Raw genomic sequence first — 20,141 nt, forward strand, 5'->3', positions numbered from 1 at the left:
TTCCTTGTGGCCATGTGTAATTTAATTCCATGTGGAATGGCTAGAAACATGCTAAAAAGTTGGTGCTGCACATGCACCATTGTAGTTAACTCAAGATTTAATCAAAACATCAATAAAATCACATTAAATGTGTTAGACGCAAGTTTTTGTGCAATCTAATTTAAAATTTGGAATTTAATCAAAGTTAAATTATAAATAAATAATTAAATAATTATATCTCAATTTATGTATCATCGGCAAATAATAAACTGCCACGTGTTCAATTGTAAATTGAAATTACTTGCCAATTTTTTTTTGTAACTAATCATGCATGAGACGCAAAATCATGTTTATATTAACCAATTAAATAGAACATATATATGAATATTTTTTATATCCCACAACTATAAATAGGGATTAATGCCATTTGAAATCATCTTGACAAAAATTTCAACAGCTAAGAAGAAAATCAGAGAAAGAAATCGACTCAAACCACACAATTGTTATAACAAAACATATTTTACAAGTCAAAAAAAAAAAAAAATTAGTGTCGTAAGATGAGATTTTTGCTTAACAGTGACAACCAGCATAATCTTTGGTAAGATTTACAAACTAATTAAAAAATCGATTTTAAATAAAGTTGGTGTCTTGATAAACTGCATGTCGGTATATGGTCATAAAGAGTTGATCAAAATATGACAAAATCGAGACTCGTATTTAATATTTTAAAATCAAGCTCAATCAGAAGATTATTTTATATTATTTTTTTTCTCAGAAACATGAATATTATAATTGGTACTATTTGTTATATCATATTTTTATGGGTTAAGGTGCAGATAGGCCCCTCAAGTGAAGGCCCTTAGAGCATTTCAGTCCTCTTATTAACTGTGTGTGCAAATTGGCCCTCGAACTCAAAAAAATGGTGCAGATCGCCCCCTCTGACTTAACATCGTTATGGGCCGTTAGTCAGAGGGGGCGATCTGCACTGTTTTTTTGGAGTTCAGGGGCTAATCTGCACCTTTTCCCTTTTTGGAGTTCGGGGGCTAATCTGCACACCGTTCATTAAAAAAAATCACATCTCATCTTCTCCGACCAACTTTTCCGGCGTCAATCGCCGTCAGATGAGGAAAATCACGAAATCAAGTTCCCAAGCCCCAAATCGGGAATTCCAAATTGGCATCATTGCTCCCGAAAATCACATAATTGAAATGGAAACTCGAATTCTCCCTCGAACGTCACCACCCCCCAATTGCAGAATCACCCCCAACGAATCGAACTTCGCCTCGCCGTAGGCGGTGATCGTGACCCCAATCGAGATCGAGATCATGTTGGCCATGGTCTCTGATTTGAAGGCGTCCTTCTTCAACAACACGCCGATAGTGTAGATGGCGACGGGCATCGTCGGCCTTTATCACCGGATTTTGCCGGATTTGAGAGAAAGAGGCTACTCCTTATCGAGAAAAGCTAGGCGACTCCTCATCGAGAAAAGCCAGGCGGCGGGTTCACCGGATATTGCGGCGGCGATTTCCGACGGAATGGGAGAATTAGGGCTCGTCCTTGACGGTAAGCGTGTGCAGTCTAGCGAGCTCCGAGGTTTAGGGCCCAAGAGAGAAAGAAAGGGGCGGCGCCCTCCGCCGGCCTCGCCGGAGCTTGAATCAGTGACAACGACGATCAAATTTTGAGCGAGAGAGATAAATTAATTAAAAAGTTAAAATGTGCAGATTAGCCCCTGAACTCCGAAAAAATGGTGCAGATCGCCCCCTTGACTAACGGCCCATAACGGTGTTAAGTCAGAGGGGCCGATCTGCACCCTTTTTTTGAGTTCGGGGGCCAATTTGCACACACAGTTAGTAAGGGGACTGAAACGCTCTAAGGGCCTCCACTTGAGGGGCCTATCTGCACCTTAACCCTATTTTTATTGCTTGTGTGTAAGTTAACGATCTAACCCCAAATATTTATATAACCCTATATCGATGTACTTGATAATAAATAAAAAAGACATAATTTGTGATATAATAAGACTTTTTTTATTCTTAAAAAAATACTTTTTTTTATATATTGATATATTAGTATCTAATAAACTTTTTCACGTCATTATCTTTAACGGAGTACAATTTCTACGCTGTCTAAATTTGTAAATAAAACTAATTTATTATGTACTAATACATCAATATCGAAAATTCGCAAAAAAAAAAAAACATCAATATCGAAATTATGGTCTATTTTTAAAAAAGATATATGGGTGTAAAAGTAATTAACCATAAAAAAATACACTAAATAATGGGCTGCATAGAGTCCAATAATAAAAGGGTTTATAAGGCCCAAGCCCATTAAAAAGCCTCTTTCAACAAAAAAGTAAAATACTAAAACCCTAACATAAGCCCTAGTTGAAATTTGGGGAAAGTTTTGAGTGAAATTCTCAGAGGTGAAAGTGATGACAGAAGCAACGCAATCCGTTGATGCGAAGCATGTCGGAAGGAAACGGAAATCGGGGAAAAAGAAGGGGATAATGGCGAAGAAGAGGCAAAGAACGATGCAGCGAGGTTCTGAAAGGAAGGTCAAAATTAATCCGAAAGCGAGGAAATTGTATCAGAAAAGGGCTAGGGATTACAATTCCGACGAGGAAGATGAAGATGAGGAGGAGCCCGAGCAAGCCGCCAGTGCAGTTGCAGTTGACGAACGCAAGCAAATTGGCGATGGATTTGACGACGACGGTGATGAAGAGAATGAAGGGGTTGAGGGAGAGGAAGAAGAAGTTTCGGAAGACGAAAGCGGCAAAATTCAGCCTGGGATTGTGAGGTTTTCCGAGGGGATTAAGGCGTTTAAGTCGGCATTTAAGAAGATTGTTAAGAAGAGTGGTGGCGACGAGGATGTGTTGGTGAGCTGTTTTTTCGCATTTTTTTTTTGTTTAAATGATTTTTGCATTTGAGAGGATATTTTAGTTCTTTGTGTTTGATGTGGTTGCAGGGGCCTGTGTTGTCTGCCAATAAGAAGCTGTTAGCTGAGAAGCTTGCTGAAGAGGATTTAGAGAAGAAAGTGAAGGGGGATGCGAAGAAGGAGAAGCACATGGTATTAGATTTTCGGGTTATTTGCTGGTAAATACACGAACTTTTAAGCGCTTTTTGGTGTTTTCCAAAAACTTTTTTTTGGATCAAAATACACGAACTTGGTGCTTGTGTGATTTTTCCCACAAAATTAATTTCCTCCAAATTGATACTAACTTCTGTTGGAGCTGGTAAAGGTCGTCGTTTTAAATGAATAAGCGCAATCATTTCAATTATATAGAAGACGATGTCCTTTCCTAATTAAGGATACGAAGTCGTTTTGTCCTTAGCCCGTAGTGTTGACACGCGTACGCCGCATAAACAATAATATGCCAAGTAGAAGTAGAAGCCAAGTCAGTTTCTATTTGATGGAATTGCTCGCCATGGGAAAAACCAGACGAGCACTAAGTTCGTGTATTTGTATCAAAAAAAGACTTGCGGAAAAAATCAGATTACGTTGGAAGTTCGTATTTTTCGACCTTTGTGCTTTTGGGTTGGTTGATTGTTTGGCTATTTTTGGTGTAAAGATAAGCGAGAAGGGGCATGTGAAGCCTGCAGAGTTTTTGGATGCTCATGAGAAATTTCTGTTGGGAGTGGCAACTAAAGGAGGTATAACATTGTTTTTTGTTGGTTGTGATAGCATTTCTTATATTATATGCATTGCTCTCATTTTGTAACTGACTCTTGTTCTTATCCTGCCCGTGCTAATCCTCGGTGGTCAGTGGTGAAGTTGTTCAATGCTGTAAGTTTTTGTGTGTTTATGTCATGCCGTTTCCCTGTTTCGAGAGTAAATGAATGTGCTGGTTTCTGAAGCTACTCTTTTTTTATGCAGGTAAACAAGGCCCAGAATGCTCAGAAGGGTTTAAATCCTTTACGAACAAAGGATGAGAAAGGTAGGTTGAAACAACTAAGCATTTGATTTTGTTGTCTGCAGCATGCCTGGTTCTGATCATTTCCTTCTTGGTGTACTAAAATCTAGTTTCTTTTAATGTGTGAAAAGTACTTAAGTTCGAACATGCCTATTACTTGGCCATCTGTAAATGTTGCGATTTTGAAATTTTGTATAATCCAGAAAAGTCCCAGATTTTCTGGTTGAAATGACTAACCGGGGGGCTGTTTGATTTGGTGGATTAATCCCACGATATCTTGTTCAGTTGTGTGGATGGATACAGCCTGTGAGCCGGGTACCCAATCTCGACACAGTGCCACGTAGGATTAGAGTCTTGTCTTATGAGTCTTGCCCTCACCTCCTATTACAAAATTAATATTGGTTAGTAGTCTTGAGCCAATTCATTCTCGGTAATCTCGGGTTAGTTTAATCTCGAGTATCCAAACATCCCCTTTGGGTATTTCTATGTGATAAGAAATTTATTATACACGCCTAACAATAAGTGGCCATTGACTAATGATGTTTTTGGGACTTGGGAGCTTTAGTATCTCTCTTGCTATTGAATATGGATTATGATTTTTCTTTTGAAAGATGTTAAAGAATGGGATGTTGGGAGCTTTAGTATCTCTCTCGCAATATGGATTATGATTTTTCTATCAAATATCAATCTCCTTAAGCTATTGTTATGATACATGCCAGTAATAAAGCAACGAAGGAAGGAAGCCTTCTTCTCGGAGTTGGGCAGGACATCAACCCAATCAGCTGCGACAGTTAACAAGGTCCTTTGCCGATTCTGCGTTCATAGAGATCTATTAATTAGTATTTGATAAACAAAATTCGTGCTATGACTCGTGGAACTTCTTATCAACCAGTTAAAACTTATCTGTGATTTGTCAACTTGCAGGTTGGCACCTCAAGTGGCTCTGTGGACGGCGAAGCTCCTGCATGGGCCCCTCTGCGTGACAATTTCATGTTGACGAACCCCAAGTTAAAAGATTGGGACAAGATGCAGGTAAATGTTGTTGTACATACACGTTACTTCTTTGGGAGCCATCTGCATACGACCTAAGGATGTTTATGTAAAAATAGCAAAGCTTTCTTCCTCGAATGAGACTTGATTTTGATGCATGAAAGCCTGGTTATAGTGCTTTTAGTTTATAACAAACAAAGCTTGACAATTCAGGTTTTCTCCTCGTCCTCTTTTTTGCTTCTAGGATACAAATTCTGCAGACGACTTTGGCCGGGCATCAGATGCTGATTCTTCATCAGACGACGAGTGATGCATATCTCTCGCCTTGAGAAGGTTAGATTGTTTGTCTATGGTGCGAAAGTTGGATGAAGCTGCTCGGTGCTCACGGTCTTTACTTGTGAGACGATCTATTTTCAATGCTTCCCCGAGTAACGAAAATCAAAGCGACGCCTATGATGACCTCAAGCTGGTTTAGGGGGAAGAAAATCAGCACGACGTGCTCAAAACTTACTTTTATCCTCCAATTTTGTGTTCTATGTTATAGTTGCATTCCATGTTGTATAAAATTATTGATTCTCGTTTGTTAACTTTATGGTTATATATTTTTTGATACTGTAGCTCTGTAACACAAGCAAATGTTTTCTACAAAAAGTAATTTTAAGGGTAGATATAAATTTTTGACTCCCCATGTATAAATTTTGTCACAAATATGTCCCAATATAAGCAGACTTGCAAAAAATATTTAATGTTTTTAAAGAAATTAATGTGTTCCAAAACTTAATTTCGACGCTCAAAAAATGATTGTGTAGTTTTTATCAAAATAAAAAATTAAGAAAGATTTTAATAAAGAATCAGAAATTTAATCCCTGCACTAATATATACAAATATAAAGGTAACTGGTCGAAATAAGCTTCCTAAAAATTACAAATCCCCACATTATTCAAGAACTGCTTAAAACACAAATTTTCTCTATTTATAAAATAGCAAGCAGGTGAAAAACACCACATTCAAACCATCACAACAAAATTCACCAATTGGTGTCTACATGTATAAACAAATAAGAAATGAGGCTTTTATAAAAACAACAAATCTCAGCCTTCGTGCTAACACTACAGCTATAATGAATGAGTTATACATGTCATCTAACATGGGGGGAAAGGAGAAAAAACACATAGCAACACAGTTCATCCTTTCTTCTAGTCCACCAAAGCTCTCAGACAGACACTATTTACTACGACGTTTGCATACGAACAACCAGAGTTTCCTCGACTGGGCAAATCCGATCCCTGCCATCTACACGCGAATATGCACTGGCCGCGAAGAATTGTTGTTCCACTAGATAAATTAATATAATGAAAAATGTGTACCTTGAAAGGAGGCTCTTTCCCTTATCCTCACTGGCAATACTAATCTAAACTAGCTGGTGAGTGCAGTGCAGTCGGGGGATTCTCGTCTCCTTCCATGGTGAATAAACATTTGGAGCTATAGAGGGGGAAGGAGAAATCAGCATGAGTCGACCAGCGGTATCTGTTCATACCATATATCACCATCAAGGAAGGTTTCGGTCATACATTTAGTATTGCTCCTTTCTATCCTTGATTTCTTTTTCCCTTAGTAGCTCTTGCTTGGGCTCAGTGGATCATAGTCATAAGTTTCACCAGCCTTGACAAAGCGTCCCTTCACACGCCTCCGTACATCTGCTCTTGCCTTGCGGGACTCGTACCTCACCTTCTTCTCAAACCTGTCGTGTCATTGAAATCAACATGTAAGAAGGAAAGTCGAGATGAATAGTAAATACTTTACTTTAAGAAGAGGGAATACTTAAAGAGGAGCATTTGAGATTGACAGGCATCTTTTAAATAAAATAAAATGACTTTTAGAAACTATACAGCTCTCGCAGGGTAATAAGAATTCAACAAAAATCTTACATCCTTGACTTCTTCTTTTCTTTGTACCGCATGACAGCATTGGTCCTGCTAGTAGAAGGTATGGAACTTTCAGGACCTGGAGGGTACCATGGTGGGTCCCCCACGATCGCCATTGATGAAACTCCACAATCTTGATAATCTGCACCAGTGGTTTCCCCAGTAAGACCGGAAAATGAGAGGCCCGAGTGTGCCTGCTTTGTGAAACATAAGTTGGGTTCAGTTTTGGAGCTAATAACAGAATCTGCAGATGCTACATTGCTGCAAGCTGGTCGCGTCGGATTCAACCCTCCAGTTGATGATACCTAGGATTTCATCGTAAGGTAAGCATCACAAGATTTAATCCTTGTAAATTTTAAACTTTATAATATTGTCATTCTCACTCAAAAGTAATACTAATAATTAGTGTCAAAAGTCTCTGGCAACAAGGAAGGCGGGTACAAATTTACAATCATGTATCTTCTATCAATACTGATTACAAAATTTCATCATAGGAATTACCTCAGCAGCGGAAGCACCTTGACAGTTGGATGTAGACATGTCTTTCATCCCAAATATCCCATCGTTACCAAAAATATTTTTTGGATTATCAAGAGCCATACCAAAAAGTTCGTCGTAGTTATCAAAACCCAAGTCAATCTCATCCATATTGAGATTATCATAGCAACCATCATCCTCATACAAAGCACGCCCTTTTGCTGCTGATAGGGGAGCCTGAAATGCAAGGAAAAGACCCAGCAAATCATCAGCATATTAAAAACACCACATCACACTTTTATTTCTTCCCGTTGCCTTTTTTAAACTATTTCTTCCACTTATTCCATAGTTAAATCCAATACATCACAATTGTATTCAATTATAGCCTGCATTAACAGATGAAGTCTTACAAAGCAGAAATAAACTTAAAGAGGTTTCAAACTGCCCTTAGTTCTTCCTTTGTTTTGGGTACGTGGCAGAATGATTCACAATTTTTAGCCAGTCACGGAATGACCACACAACTAAGCCAGATGATAAGACGATGCAATAGAAAGTCTTCACACCTCACTATAACTCATCGACATCCATCAATGTACAGAAATAGATGCAAACAGACTCAAATGAGGTCAAATACTGTCACTGTTGACAAATTTGGTTATGAAAATATAGTACATACCTTGAGCATGGAAGAGCTAGTAGATGCAGTCGGCTGATCAAGAGGATTTAATGACTCCATCCAACCTGCTGATTTATCCAAGTCCATATTAAGCTGGCTGCTAGCTTCCACCCGTAATGATTCATTCTGAATGTTAGCTTTTTCTTGGGGGTCTTGGCGATCTATTGTTCTTTTATCATTAATACTCATTGAACCCATTTCCTGCTCACACGCAGCATCTCCGACTGGGGGAGAATTGAAGAGAAAAGGCCAAACAGCAGAAAGTTCTGAAGCTGAAGGGCAGTCGGAGTAAGAATTAACAGGCTGTCTCTTATGTGCAGGACTTACATTTGAGTTAACATGTCCCATCCAATCACAATTCTGGCAAAGTGATGCCTTCTCCTCGATGCATCGAACAAAAGCTGGCTGAGAATTGCATCTTTCACAAACAAGTGTCCTCGAGTGACGCCTAGAGAGGGCATTTGCAGAATGGACAGTGCAGTCACAAGACAAACATAAACTAGCTGCATCAGACCGACAGAACACTATGGATCTTTGCTCCCCACAGAAATCACAAAGATAACCCATGTTTCAATTTGGACAGTTTCGTCTAACAACTTATTCGGCCCCAGAAACCAGGTACTCTAGAGAATCACGATGAACTTGGGCAATGCTCCACGATTGGATATATAACACTATCTGCATTGGAAGGCATTGTTATTATAAGAAAGGTAGCAGCTACCATAACTAATTAGTTTGTACAGCAGTCAACTTCAACAAGATCAAGGTAGGTAGACATACACGATTTACGAATATCAAAACCCGAAAAGGAATGAAAATGATGCCACCAAATGCAACAGTCCTCAGTAAGTAACCGATAAAGATACTGGAAACAGGGGTGGATAAATTCCCTTCGGATCAGAAACGCCAGGTTACTTTATTACTATGGAATGCAAGAAAAAGTTCTAAGTGATATATATACATTATTACAAGAAGATACATTAAGAATAACAGCAAAATGCATTCAGACATATTACTAAAAGCTATAGAGAAGAGCAAAAAGATACATTCCAACATGTCAGGAATCAAGAATCCAGACTAAAAAGTCAATATGTATAAAGTTAATTGCCTTCAAAATGAGGAATTTTTAAATGATTTTAGAAGTAAAACACAGACATTTTAATTGTTACAAAAAACACATCATTTTCATTTTCTTTTTTAATTTATTAAAATCACAACACAAATTTGTTCTTGATTTATATATGATAGTGTCCAAATTAAATTACAACACAAATCTGTTTTCAAAGATACTCATCGTGTCGCTATGTGTGTGTGTGTGAGAGAGAGTATAAGAATTTTAAGCAAACCAAGTAGTACTTGTTTTCACTTCAAGACCAACTAAAATCATAAACAAAAACAAAAACAAAAACAAAAAAGAAGAAGAAGAAGAAGAAGAAGAAGAAGAAGCTTGTGTATAGTAACTTTCAAGCTCAAAGGAAAATCGGTATATGAGAGAGGAAAATCCAAATCCTTTCACAATAAAATTCTCTGAATTCCAGCTGAATATTAGATTCCGACAAATATACTCAAAAAAAAAAAAAAAAAAACACAACTATAAGCTGAAATTCTCCAAAATCTTTCCAATTAATCAACCAAACCTAAATAACCACATCAAGACAGAAGAAGAAGACCAAAAGAAGCCAGCAAAACAGAAAAGGCAAAATCCATTTCCCAAGAAGCTAAAATCCATACTTCCTTTACCCAAATCAGCATCAAAAGGCATCCAACAGCCAGTTCTATCACAATCACATGGAAGAAGAAGAAGAAGAATAGAAAAGCAGAAGAGCTTTTTAAGCAAAGCTTTGAATCTCGCTAAAACCCTAGCAAAAAAGCACAGAAAAGGATAAAGATCTGACCTTTCTCGAAGGAATTGCGCCCTCTCTCTCTCTGAGCAGAAAAAGATTGGGATTTTGGGGGCTGAGTTGTTTGAGAGAAGGTGAATAAATTAATGGGAAAAGTGATAAAAAGTGCAGGAGAGAGGAGAGAGAAAGTGTAGTTGAAGAAGAAAGGGTAGTGAGGTGGGCCCCTGTCCTTTTCATGAAAAAGATAGCCCATTTCTCAATTTTCTTTTCATGATTATCATTTTCTGCATTTTTGATTAATAATTAATTATTATTCGATTATTTTAATTTATTATCTTGACCTGAAAAAACTGTGGTGATAATCTTGTTTATTTCTACCAAACCATGTGCCCATATTATTTGTGTGTTTAGGTATATTCAGACTTCATATTTATGACGTGTTTTTATTTAGGAATTGAATATTGTCATTTTTAATATGAATTTAATTCGAATATTTCAAAAATTAAGCAATTATTGTAAATAAAAATGAATTTACTAGATTTAATTAGTTATTGTAACAAATTTAACTACCACTATTATATAATTAATATATATTACTAATCAAAATATTAAAATAAGAATATAAATTATTTTACATTAAAAAATGTATTTGAGAGCATAAAATCAATGCTTTACAAAATTTATGAGAGAAAAAGAAAGACTTTATTGCATTTTATTCAATTTAAGTAGGTAGAGAAATGTTATTATTAGAGATCTATATGGTTTGATTCATATGAAATCAAAATAATGACTACTTGATTCTATACATTAGTCATAAGTTATTTTATTTTTTTAATATGGAACTAAATGTAATAAATAAAATTGTATGAGTGTCAGCTGGAAGTCAGTAGTATTATGTAATGTGCAATTTTGAGTAATTATTAAATGTCATTTTCAAACACGTCTGGGCGGTGTTAGAAAAGGGAAAACTCATCTTTATGTAAATTAATATGAAGAAAATGGAATTTTAGAAGCTATATAGAGAATTAATTAATCATACTTTTATTTAATTCACTTACATTCACTTTGAAAATCAAATCAAACGTTGACAACACAAGTAGTTCACCAAAGCTCTCTCTCTCTCTCATAATTTAGTTCATTGATTAGACACATATTTTAATATTTGACAATAAATTAGTAAGCAATTCAAAAAAGGGTTGAATCTACATAATATCTTTTGACCACACAAATATCTGAGTTACACATTAAAGTATTTTTTATTTTATTTTTTTGAGTTGATAACCTATGTGATAAAAACATACATCTAAAGTCACTATTTTTTCTTTTTAGGGAGATAGAAAATCATATCTTGCAACTGCAAGTTAGATAACATTTATAGCTTTTTATGTAACATTTATAGTTTTAATCAATACTTTTTATTTCACAAAATTTTCTAAATTAGTAAATATAGTTAAATAGGAATTATCCTATTTATGTAGGTACCCATATCCATATGATACTAGGCGAGCTTAAAGAAATATGCGATGAAAGATATGATTAATTAAGAAAAAGTTGTTGACATATTACAAAATAATTAAAAATAATACTCCCTCCGTCCCACTCTAAATGTCACCTTTCTTTTGGGCACGGAGATTAAGAAATGTGTTGTAAAGTGTTATAGTGGTGGTACCCACCTTATTAATGTGTTTTGTAATCTTAATTAACAAAAGCAACTAAGAGAGAGAAAGTAATGCAAAAGTCAAATAAAGAGTGCTGCCAAACCAAAAATGCCAAATGCTGCCAAACAAATTCCCGAAACAGTTGAATACCTGCCGAATTTTTGGTGCCAAAAACTAAATTACAAATTCCCTCCAAAAGTTCAAATTGCATTAACTCCTATAAATACACTTCATCTTCCCTATCTATGCATAACACTCAAAAACAGCAAAATGACTTCCAAAAAAAACATGACTACACAAGAAAGGCAGTCTGCACTTCTTTTTCTTTTAGAGGGCAGCAAAAATGGCAAAGCAGCAAGGGGAAAGATGAAGGCAGCTTGTGTGAAGTTCTCGAAGAGTCGCCGCACCATTAGTCGTCTTTGGGCTGAAGCAACAAACCAAAAAAATGAAGGTAAACAAGTTTATTTGCAAAGTGCAAAGATTGGAAACAAAAACAGACCAAAAATAGTGCATATTGACATGGAACTCATCACAAGCCTAGAGCTGAAAAAGCGGTCCACGATTAGGAGGTTAGCTCAAGGTATTGGCTGTTCTAAGAGCACTGTGGGCAGGTGGATTGCAAGGGGGCTGATCAAAGCTCACACATCGGCCATACGACCAGACCTTACTGCTCCGAATAAGTTGCTAAGGCTTAGATTCAGTTTAGAGGCTATAGAGCTTGATAGAATAATGAATGTGCTAAGGTTCAAGAGCATGCATAACACAGTTCATATTGATGAAAAATGGTTCTACATGACTAAAGGCATGCATCGATTCTACTTGGCTCCAGGAGAAACAGAGCCTCACAGGACTTGCAAGAGCAAGAAGTTCATCACAAAAGTGATGTTTATGTGTGCGGTATGCAGGCCTATCTTTAATGAAGATGGTTCAGTGTTGTTTGATGGGAAAATAGGGATATTCCCTTTCACACATCAACTGCCAGCACAAAGAGGAAGCAAGAATAGACCAGCAGGCACATGGGAGACCAAGCCAATACAGTCCGTCACCAAGGAGGTAGTGAGAGACTGCTTGGTAAATCAGGTATGGCAAGATGTAAACAAATGCATGAATTGTGGTGCTAAATTAATGGGAGTGCAAATTTTGACTGTTTTATGAATGTAATGCTCTTTATTTTGTTTGTAATCTTTATTTGGAATGTAATGCTCTTTATTTGGAATGAAATGTAATGCAGATTATACCAGCTATAAAAGCCAAATGGCCTGCCAATGTAAGCAAACATATTTACATCCAGCAAGACAATGTACGGCCCCATATAAGCAACTCAGACCCGATATTCAGAGAGGCTGCAGACAAGGATGGGTTCCACTTTGAATTGGTACAGCAACCACCCAACAGCCCAGACACAAATGTGAATGATCTGGGCTGGTTCAGGGCTGTACAATCCATACAGACAGAGAAATCATGCAACACAGTTGATGATCTAGTGTTGGCTGTTCAGCAATCTTTTGAAGAACTATCAGCCCAGACCTTAAATAATGTTTTCTTATCACTACAGGGGTGTATGATCGAAATTATGAAGGTAAGAGGAGAAAACAACTACAAGTTGCCACACATGAGAAAAGGGGCTTTGATGAGAGCAGGCACACTGCCCTTGAACTTGGAAGTTGATGTAGAATTGGTCAAGCAAGCATTAACACATTTAGGGCATATGGGAACCACTCAGGGCATGGATATCCTTCAAGCAACACTTGGATTTTGAATGGTTCATGATGCAAATGATGAAGATGCAAACTTTTTGAAGATGCAAGCTTTTTGAAGATGTGAATGCACAGTTTCCACTTTTTGAAGATAGCTTTTTTGTAGTGAAGATGCAATGTAAGCATATTTCAGATGGTTTTTTGTACATGCAGCTATATGTAATTGCATCTCTGACTTTTTAATAGAAATGCAAAGTGTTTATGTTTCCTCAATCGCACCTAAACAAAGCAACATCTAGTCAGGCAGCCACACAACCAACTAACCAACAAATACACAAAGATGAGCATTCATATCTTATCATTTCAGCATACAACCACCGAAGACCACAGAGACTCCTACAGCCAACACCAAGCCAACACAGAGCACACAAGGTACCAAAGGGAAAGATCTAACCAGGGTGAAATATGTAGGAAGAAGGATTCGGAGCATTCTCCGCAACGCCTCTGATTTTTTCCCATGGACTTCAAACAGATCCGAGAACCCTTGCATACCGTCGGTCTCCGGCATTCTCCGCAACGCCTCTGATTTTTTCCCATGGACTTCATCCAGATCCGAGAACCCTTGCATACCGTCGGTCTCCGGCACGATCTCAGAACAAGAATCGGCGAAATCCGCCGTCTCAGACATGGTTTCAGTCGGTTCCATCTCACAATCGCCGGCGGATGCAGCGGAGCCCCAAATTCGGACCTCCGACTGGTGTAGGGCCGCTTCCAATCGTCCTATGCACGCACGCATACGTGCGCAAACAGCCTCAGCTTCGGCGAGAGTTGAATCGACTAGCAAAGCCATGGAGTCACGTTTTACTGATTTTCGCGAAACTATGTCATCACAGATCTCAAATTGAAGGGATGTCGGGTAGGGGTTGGTCACCGCATCGGAGAAAGACTCCGAAGACATCACAGCGGCGCGAAGGAACGGCGGAGATTTGGAGATGAAGAGTTGCAGAGAGAAGCAACTAAGAGAGAGAAAGTCAGAGTTCTAAATGAGGAGGCGGGGTTATAAAACCCTAATTAGGATATGAGATTTTATTTTCATTTCTTAAGGTTAAATGGACTTTCTAATTGTAGTTCAAATCCTTAATTTATTTCCCAAAATGGAATGGGTCATTTGGAGTGGGACAGCCCAAAATGGCAAATGGGACATTTAGAGTGGGACGGAGGGAGTACTAAACAAGTAGAAAAAGGTAAAAGAAACTTTTATTTTATATATAAAAAAATGTAGAATAGGATAAGCACGTGGCGGTAAAGGAAAGCGAGGAAGGTTTTGTCCATTAACGTACACGTCAGCTTTAACTTTAGAGAAAAGAGCTTTAAACAAATAATTAAGATGACGTTACCAAATTAAAAGTCGGATTTTAATGATAATGCACTTTGTTTTATTATAATCAATGCTTTGCTTCAAAATTGGATAACAAATCGAAATTAAAATCAATCATGAATTTAATCGCGAAAAACAAATATACCCTTTTTACGACTTGCTTAGTGTGTAAGCAAGATTGGACTCTACTTGCATCCAAAACCTAAAAGTACAATTTTTTATTATTCTACGACATTTCTAAAATATATCTATTTTTTTAGGGAAATCTATTTTTATTATGAACAATATCTTATATTTTGTATCCTCAATAAATCTACTTATTTACTTTTTCTATTTATATGAGACCTTTTCAATTATAGTACAAGTAATTAGATGGAATACTTTCTCCGATCATAATACACTCAATCATTTTATATATTTATTGTCCTAATGGTAGAATGGTTAATGTATAAGATCAAAAAAATTTAATTTGAATCCAATCAATCATGAACTTTCATTTAGATTTGATATTGTACATGAACATTTTCAACAAATCATTTGTTAATATATTTTTGTATTCTTACACTTACTTAATTAATGTCCAACTACGTCATTTAGGAATTATTTCATTTAAGCTACATAGATAGATTCGACTTCTACCTCAACATTCACTCGTCAAAAATATTCATCGTCTGCCAAAACTAGAAAAAAAAAATTAAAATCCATGTATTTGGAGACAAGATTTGAAGTTCATGTCCAAAACTAAAAATATGCAAAAGTTCATGTATTTTGACGCTACTAGCCCTGATTATTATTCAACACGAAATCCCAATAACACGAACAAGAATTATCAGACATACAAGAAAATTCCTAACAAAACCCTACATCTATTTGCCAAAAAACAAATGCAACATGAGCATTGTAGTTTATACATTTTAAAGTCTAGCAAACAAGTACATTTGCTAGTGTAATTCGACAACCCAAATTATGTATAACTAGAAAACAACCCATCCTTAAAAAGGAGAAATCTTCAACACTAGCTAGGAAACGATCCATTTGAGTTGGAATCGAACGAATTCTTCTTCTCATTTAATCATCTAACAATGTATTCCGTGGTAGAGAGCTCAAGTGTAGAAACTGTTCCACATTCTCTTTCTCTATACCTCTCAAACATCTTCGTTCAATGCTAAGGAGCTCGGTATGAGTACTCCAAAATAAAGCATTCAACAGTTTAGCATCAAGATATTGAGTTAATAGCAACACACAAAAATCAAACATCTTAAGTTTACTGCAGTATCACCTTTGTGATGTTTGTCTCATTCAACTTAAATGAGCTTCTGAGACTAGATGTAGGACCCAGAATGATTTTTATGCTGCAACATCATTGATAAAATTAATTGAAACAGTGAGAGGAGGCAGAAAAGAGACTTCTATTATCACAACATATGAAAGAGAACAAATAAAGTTTCTCATATATACCTCTGAGTAATGTAGCAGAACATGTATAAAGGGATACAACATGATAGGGGAATTAAGAACATAAAAATATTAACTACAAAGGAAACATGGCCGAAATAGTGGTAGGAAAAGAAACAAAACGGTCGACAAATTTGAAAGACTTGATGCGTGTAGCAAATCGCCCTTCAAAATCCCTAGACTCGAACTCTTCATCATTGAGCTTGATCATGTTCATAGTCCAGTATAACCTTCCCCTACAATCTTGTGCTATTTGCATGATACAAACCACATATTCTGGGGTGTGCTCCAACAGTGCGATCAAGGAATTTTTCCCATAAATTGAACTTGAAAGACTCGAGCACAGTGGAAAAGGAAATACATCAACAGATTTCTTCCCAGCTTCATAAGCCCCACATGAATTGAAGATCAAACGACCATTTCTACTCCCCAAATGCTGACCATGACAAGAAGAAAACGTCCCTTCCCATAATTCCCATTTTGGTTCTTCACAAGATATATCTAAACAGAACTCTACTCCACCAAAGTCTGGTTGAACCACAAATCTATGATCATGGATTAAAGTGAATGCGATAATACTAAATGTTCTACGAAAACCAGTATTATCCCTTTCAATATTTTCTGTTGGTGTAAAAATTGACGGACTCCCATCACCCTCTATCAACGCAAAATAAGTTGCGTCGATCCGATAAACATGTAAAGATGGAAGTTTTACAGAATCATTAGACACAGTATTATATAACTCAAAATCAACCAAATAATGAGGATGATGAGTGATGTCCAAAAAATTCTCTACGAAGAAAATTTGAGTAGAAAATACCAAAATTTGGTCAGTACCGAATTGAATAGCCTGGGGCGAGCATTTCCGCCCTTGCATTTCATAAACCTCATCCATATGAGTTTTATTGAATTGGGGTGGCGTCGCCGATTGCCTCGTCAAGTGCTCGGGCAAAAGATTAAAGCGGTATACGCCAATTAAAAAGAGGTAATCTTCATCTTCTCCGTAATACTTTGAATCCAACAAATCCTGGTTTATGCCTTCAAATATGTAGATTTTTGCACCGATCCCGCAGAAACAATGATAATGGCTTAGATCGTCAAATGCAAGATTTGGGTGTCGTTGCACAAATTGCTGGCCAACGGTATACAGATCAATATAGCCTGAATTGACTGTATCAACATCATCGGCGGCACAATCTAGATTTGAATCAAATATGTAGACAAAATGAATTGTGGACGAGGTAAAGATAACACATATTTTTGGCATAGAAAGATCCATTACGTGCTGTAGAGAGAGATAGAGAAGGGATGGACGAGAGAGGAGAGCAGTAGAGAGAGATAGCTGGTGAGAGATGGAAGGCGAGAGAGATGAGAGCTGGTGAATGAAACCGCTAGTATTCAACCCTAATATTCGTTTCTATAATAATTTACCTTTTTCGTGTCTTTGAGTTATGGTAGAGAATGGATCCGTATAGAATCATATATATTTTGAGAATAGAGAATTAATCTTAGTCTTTGGACGGTTTTTATTAATTCCATTTATTTGTATTTTAATTATGTAGAAGACTAATTAAGTAAATATTTATTTTATTGTAACCGTGTGCTTAGTTGTGTAACCAAATCAAATCTCTTTATTTGCGGAAGTTTACAAACGCATATCCTTGAATTGATTTTTTTTACCTTTTATGTTATACGTGTAGTTATCAGATTCAATTCAATAATTTATCTAAAATCTTCTATCATCATTACAGTATCATATGAATATTTTAAAGTTTCTCATATATTTTCGATTATTATATGTACAATATTTTTTTTTAAATGTTCTGAATTTTATTAGGCTTCCTCGAAAAGTTATATTTATAATATTTTATATCAGCAAAAAAAATTCGAATATTTTGTTTAAGATGTTCGTTTTACGCGTCGTTCGAAATATTTTATGTCAGCTAAAAAAATTCGAATATTTTAATTTGTTTCAATGTTCGTAATTTTTGTACGCTTGTTCGAAATATTTTATGTCAGTTAAAAAAATTTGAATATTTTGTTTCGATGTTCGTAACTTTTTTACGCTTGTTCGAAATATTTTATATCAGCTAAAAAAATTCGAATATTTTGTTTCAATGTTCGTAACTTTTTTGCACTTGTTCGAAATATGTTATGTTAAATACTTTTAGAATTCTAAAATCAAATAACAATAATATTATTCAGGAATATAATATCAACAAGAAAAATTTGAATATCTTATTTAAATGTTGGTAAATTTTATACTCTTGTTCGAAAAAATTTATATTAAATATTTTACGATCCTCAATCAAATATCAATAATCAGATATCGATAACCAGAATTTTCACTACAATATTCATAATTTTATAAAGCTTATGCAAAATTAGCACCAATTAATGTAAAAAAAATTAAAGTAGGGAATCACTAATCTCATTATTGTTTTACTGAAAAACAAACTAGTAATTGAATGTAGAACAATAATGAGATTAGTGATTAATAAGGAATACTAATTGGTTTATCCATCACAAGAGGAAAAACTTTACCAATTATGTTAACAAGTGATGCAATATTTCTTAATAACCACGCACCGAATTTGACATTCCATTATATTTTTGAAAAACATTTTGAATAGCATGTTGTAATTAACTGAACACCACTTATCTAAAGCTGAACATAATATAATACTGCATTGAACAAGAAATACGCAGTTATTTATTCATTATAACTGAACAGACATTATCATATTTATGAATAATTAATTTATTTTCTTGAAAACACATGATACCTTATTTGTTGTATCTAGGCGTGGATTTTCACTAAGAGAATGCATTGGTGCATTCACATATATGGAGAATAAACATAGGAAGACACTATATATATTCAAAGAATAGCCCTAAAAATCCAAAACCAACGTAAAGCTTTACAGATGTTGAACAATATTGGTGAAAACATGCATTACCTTTTCACAGCAATAAACTTCAAAACACTTGTTTGTATCTCCTGTACAAGAATCAACTATCATTCTAATTGAATAAGTTACATTGTCGATCGAATTGTGTTTTTACACACAGTCAAATCTTTGTAAAAACTGAATAAAAGAAATCAGCAGTTTGAATCTTTTCAAAATTCTTTGGAGACAAGATTTTAAGTTCATGTCCGAAACTAAAAATATATATATAAAAGTTCATGTATTTTGACGCTATTAGCCATGATTATTATCCAATACTAAATGGCAATAACACGAACAAGAATTATCAGACATAACAACTTACATTCTCTTTCTCTCAAACATCTTCTTTCAATGCTAAGGAAGTCGGTACGAGTACCTCAAAATAAAGCATTCAGGAATGCCGGCGACAGCACTCCAAAACCGCTCCTCGTCAAATTCTCCGCTGCAGGTATAGCTAAACCATTCATCTTCCATACCCGGCGGCAGGTCGCCAATTTTGAGAACCAGAGAAACTCGGGATGGGCTCAACAGTTTCACAAGGCGCTTCAACGAATGCAGCCACGGCACATCTACTATACAAGTCGTGCAATTTATGCGTATATCCGACACCCATTCCCTGCTACTCGTCTTCAGCTCAAGGCGCGGCACATCATAACCCTTGAACTCGAATTTCCGAATATTTGGAATATCAAACTCCAATTTAACTTTTGTATACTTGTCGCTTAATTTAATGGCTAAGCACTCGAGCGATGGGCTGCGGATTCTGATTACATCCCCCCGATAATACTCAAAGTCGCAAATCACCAATGTCTTGAGGGAAGGAAATTGAAGCCACAAGTCAGATTTGGAGAAGTCGTCGTGGATGCGTATATTCTCTAATTCCAAAACCTTGAGCTCCTGCAGTTTGGCCGTACAGCTATAAAAGGGACAGGGACTGGAGGTGCCTTCCATTCTTAATTCCTCAAGCAATGGAAATCTCCGACTCAAGTAACTAAAACCACCCTTAACTATACAGAAGTATAGAGTGAGAGATTTAAGGTTGGATTTATTAATCATTCTCTCCGGATCAACTACGACGAGCTCAGCACATAATCTAGCTAGGGTTTGGGATTCAAACATCTCATTGGGTAAAACAAAATCCGAGAAAGAGTGAATGCCAATGGTGATATCAATAGCCCCCAATTTGATCGCTTTCAAAACC

At 36.2% G+C, this 20,141-nt stretch overlaps 3 protein-coding genes across 6 annotated transcripts; 2 read left to right on the forward strand and 1 right to left on the reverse strand.

The window, feature by feature from the left end:
- Positions 1-2,346: 2,346 nt before the first annotated feature.
- On the forward strand, positions 2,347-5,495 carry LOC131009516 (uncharacterized). The gene is made up of 8 exons (XM_057936905.1): positions 2,347-2,857; positions 2,947-3,048; positions 3,551-3,632; positions 3,746-3,765; positions 3,856-3,916; positions 4,612-4,691; positions 4,817-4,924; positions 5,127-5,495. The coding sequence occupies exons 1-8, from the start codon at positions 2,414-2,416 to the stop codon at positions 5,190-5,192; spliced, it is 963 nt and encodes a 320-aa protein (XP_057792888.1). The 5' UTR covers positions 2,347-2,413; the 3' UTR covers positions 5,193-5,495.
- A 338-nt stretch (positions 5,496-5,833) lies between these two features.
- Positions 5,834-10,010, reverse strand: LOC131009517 (zinc finger protein CONSTANS-LIKE 9-like). 4 transcript variants are annotated; one of them, XM_057936908.1, is made up of 6 exons: positions 9,856-9,997; positions 8,741-8,882; positions 7,961-8,638; positions 7,309-7,521; positions 6,811-7,001; positions 5,834-6,623 (listed from the first exon to the last, which is right to left on the reverse strand). In XM_057936908.1, the coding sequence occupies exons 3-6, from the start codon at positions 8,525-8,527 to the stop codon at positions 6,494-6,496; spliced, it is 1,101 nt and encodes a 366-aa protein (XP_057792891.1). In that variant the 5' UTR covers positions 8,528-8,638; positions 8,741-8,882; positions 9,856-9,997; the 3' UTR covers positions 5,834-6,493. The 4 variants fall into 4 exon arrangements, with proteins under 4 accessions (XP_057792891.1, XP_057792889.1, XP_057792892.1 ...); XM_057936906.1 differs by having other exon boundaries at positions 6,811-7,112; XM_057936909.1 differs by lacking the exon at positions 8,741-8,882 and having other exon boundaries at positions 9,856-10,010.
- Positions 10,011-11,747: 1,737 nt separating this feature from the next.
- Positions 11,748-13,218, forward strand: LOC131010030 (uncharacterized). Its single transcript, XM_057937423.1, has 2 exons — positions 11,748-12,539; positions 12,691-13,218. The coding sequence occupies exons 1-2, from the start codon at positions 11,748-11,750 to the stop codon at positions 13,216-13,218; spliced, it is 1,320 nt and encodes a 439-aa protein (XP_057793406.1).
- Positions 13,219-20,141: the final 6,923 nt, after the last annotated feature.

The sequence above is a fragment of the Salvia miltiorrhiza genome, chromosome 2 (genome assembly GCF_028751815.1).
Source record: "Salvia miltiorrhiza cultivar Shanhuang (shh) chromosome 2, IMPLAD_Smil_shh, whole genome shotgun sequence".
Classification (NCBI taxonomy): Eukaryota; Viridiplantae; Streptophyta; class Magnoliopsida; order Lamiales; family Lamiaceae; genus Salvia; species Salvia miltiorrhiza.

Coding starts and splice junctions, on each gene's coding strand:
- LOC131009516 (XM_057936905.1), top strand. CDS start 2,414: ATGACAGAAGCAACGCAATCCGTTGATGCGAAGCATGTCGGAAGGAAA. Junction 2,858..2,946: donor GTGGCGACGAGGATGTGTTG/GTGAGCTGTTTT, acceptor ATGTGGTTGCAG/GGGCCTGTGTTGTCTGCCAA. Junction 4,692..4,816: donor CAGCTGCGACAGTTAACAAG/GTCCTTTGCCGA, acceptor GTCAACTTGCAG/GTTGGCACCTCAAGTGGCTC.
- LOC131009517 (XM_057936907.1), bottom strand. CDS start 8,527: ATGGGTTATCTTTGTGATTTCTGTGGGGAGCAAAGATCCATAGTGTTC. Junction 7,522..7,960: donor CTAGCTCTTCCATGCTCAAG/GTATGTACTATA, acceptor CTTGCATTTCAG/GCTCCCCTATCAGCAGCAAA. Junction 6,624..6,810: donor GAAAAGAAGAAGTCAAGGAT/GTAAGATTTTTG, acceptor ATGACACGACAG/GTTTGAGAAGAAGGTGAGGT.
- LOC131010030 (XM_057937423.1), top strand. CDS start 11,748: ATGACTACACAAGAAAGGCAGTCTGCACTTCTTTTTCTTTTAGAGGGC. Junction 12,540..12,690: donor GAGACTGCTTGGTAAATCAG/GTATGGCAAGAT, acceptor AATGTAATGCAG/ATTATACCAGCTATAAAAGC.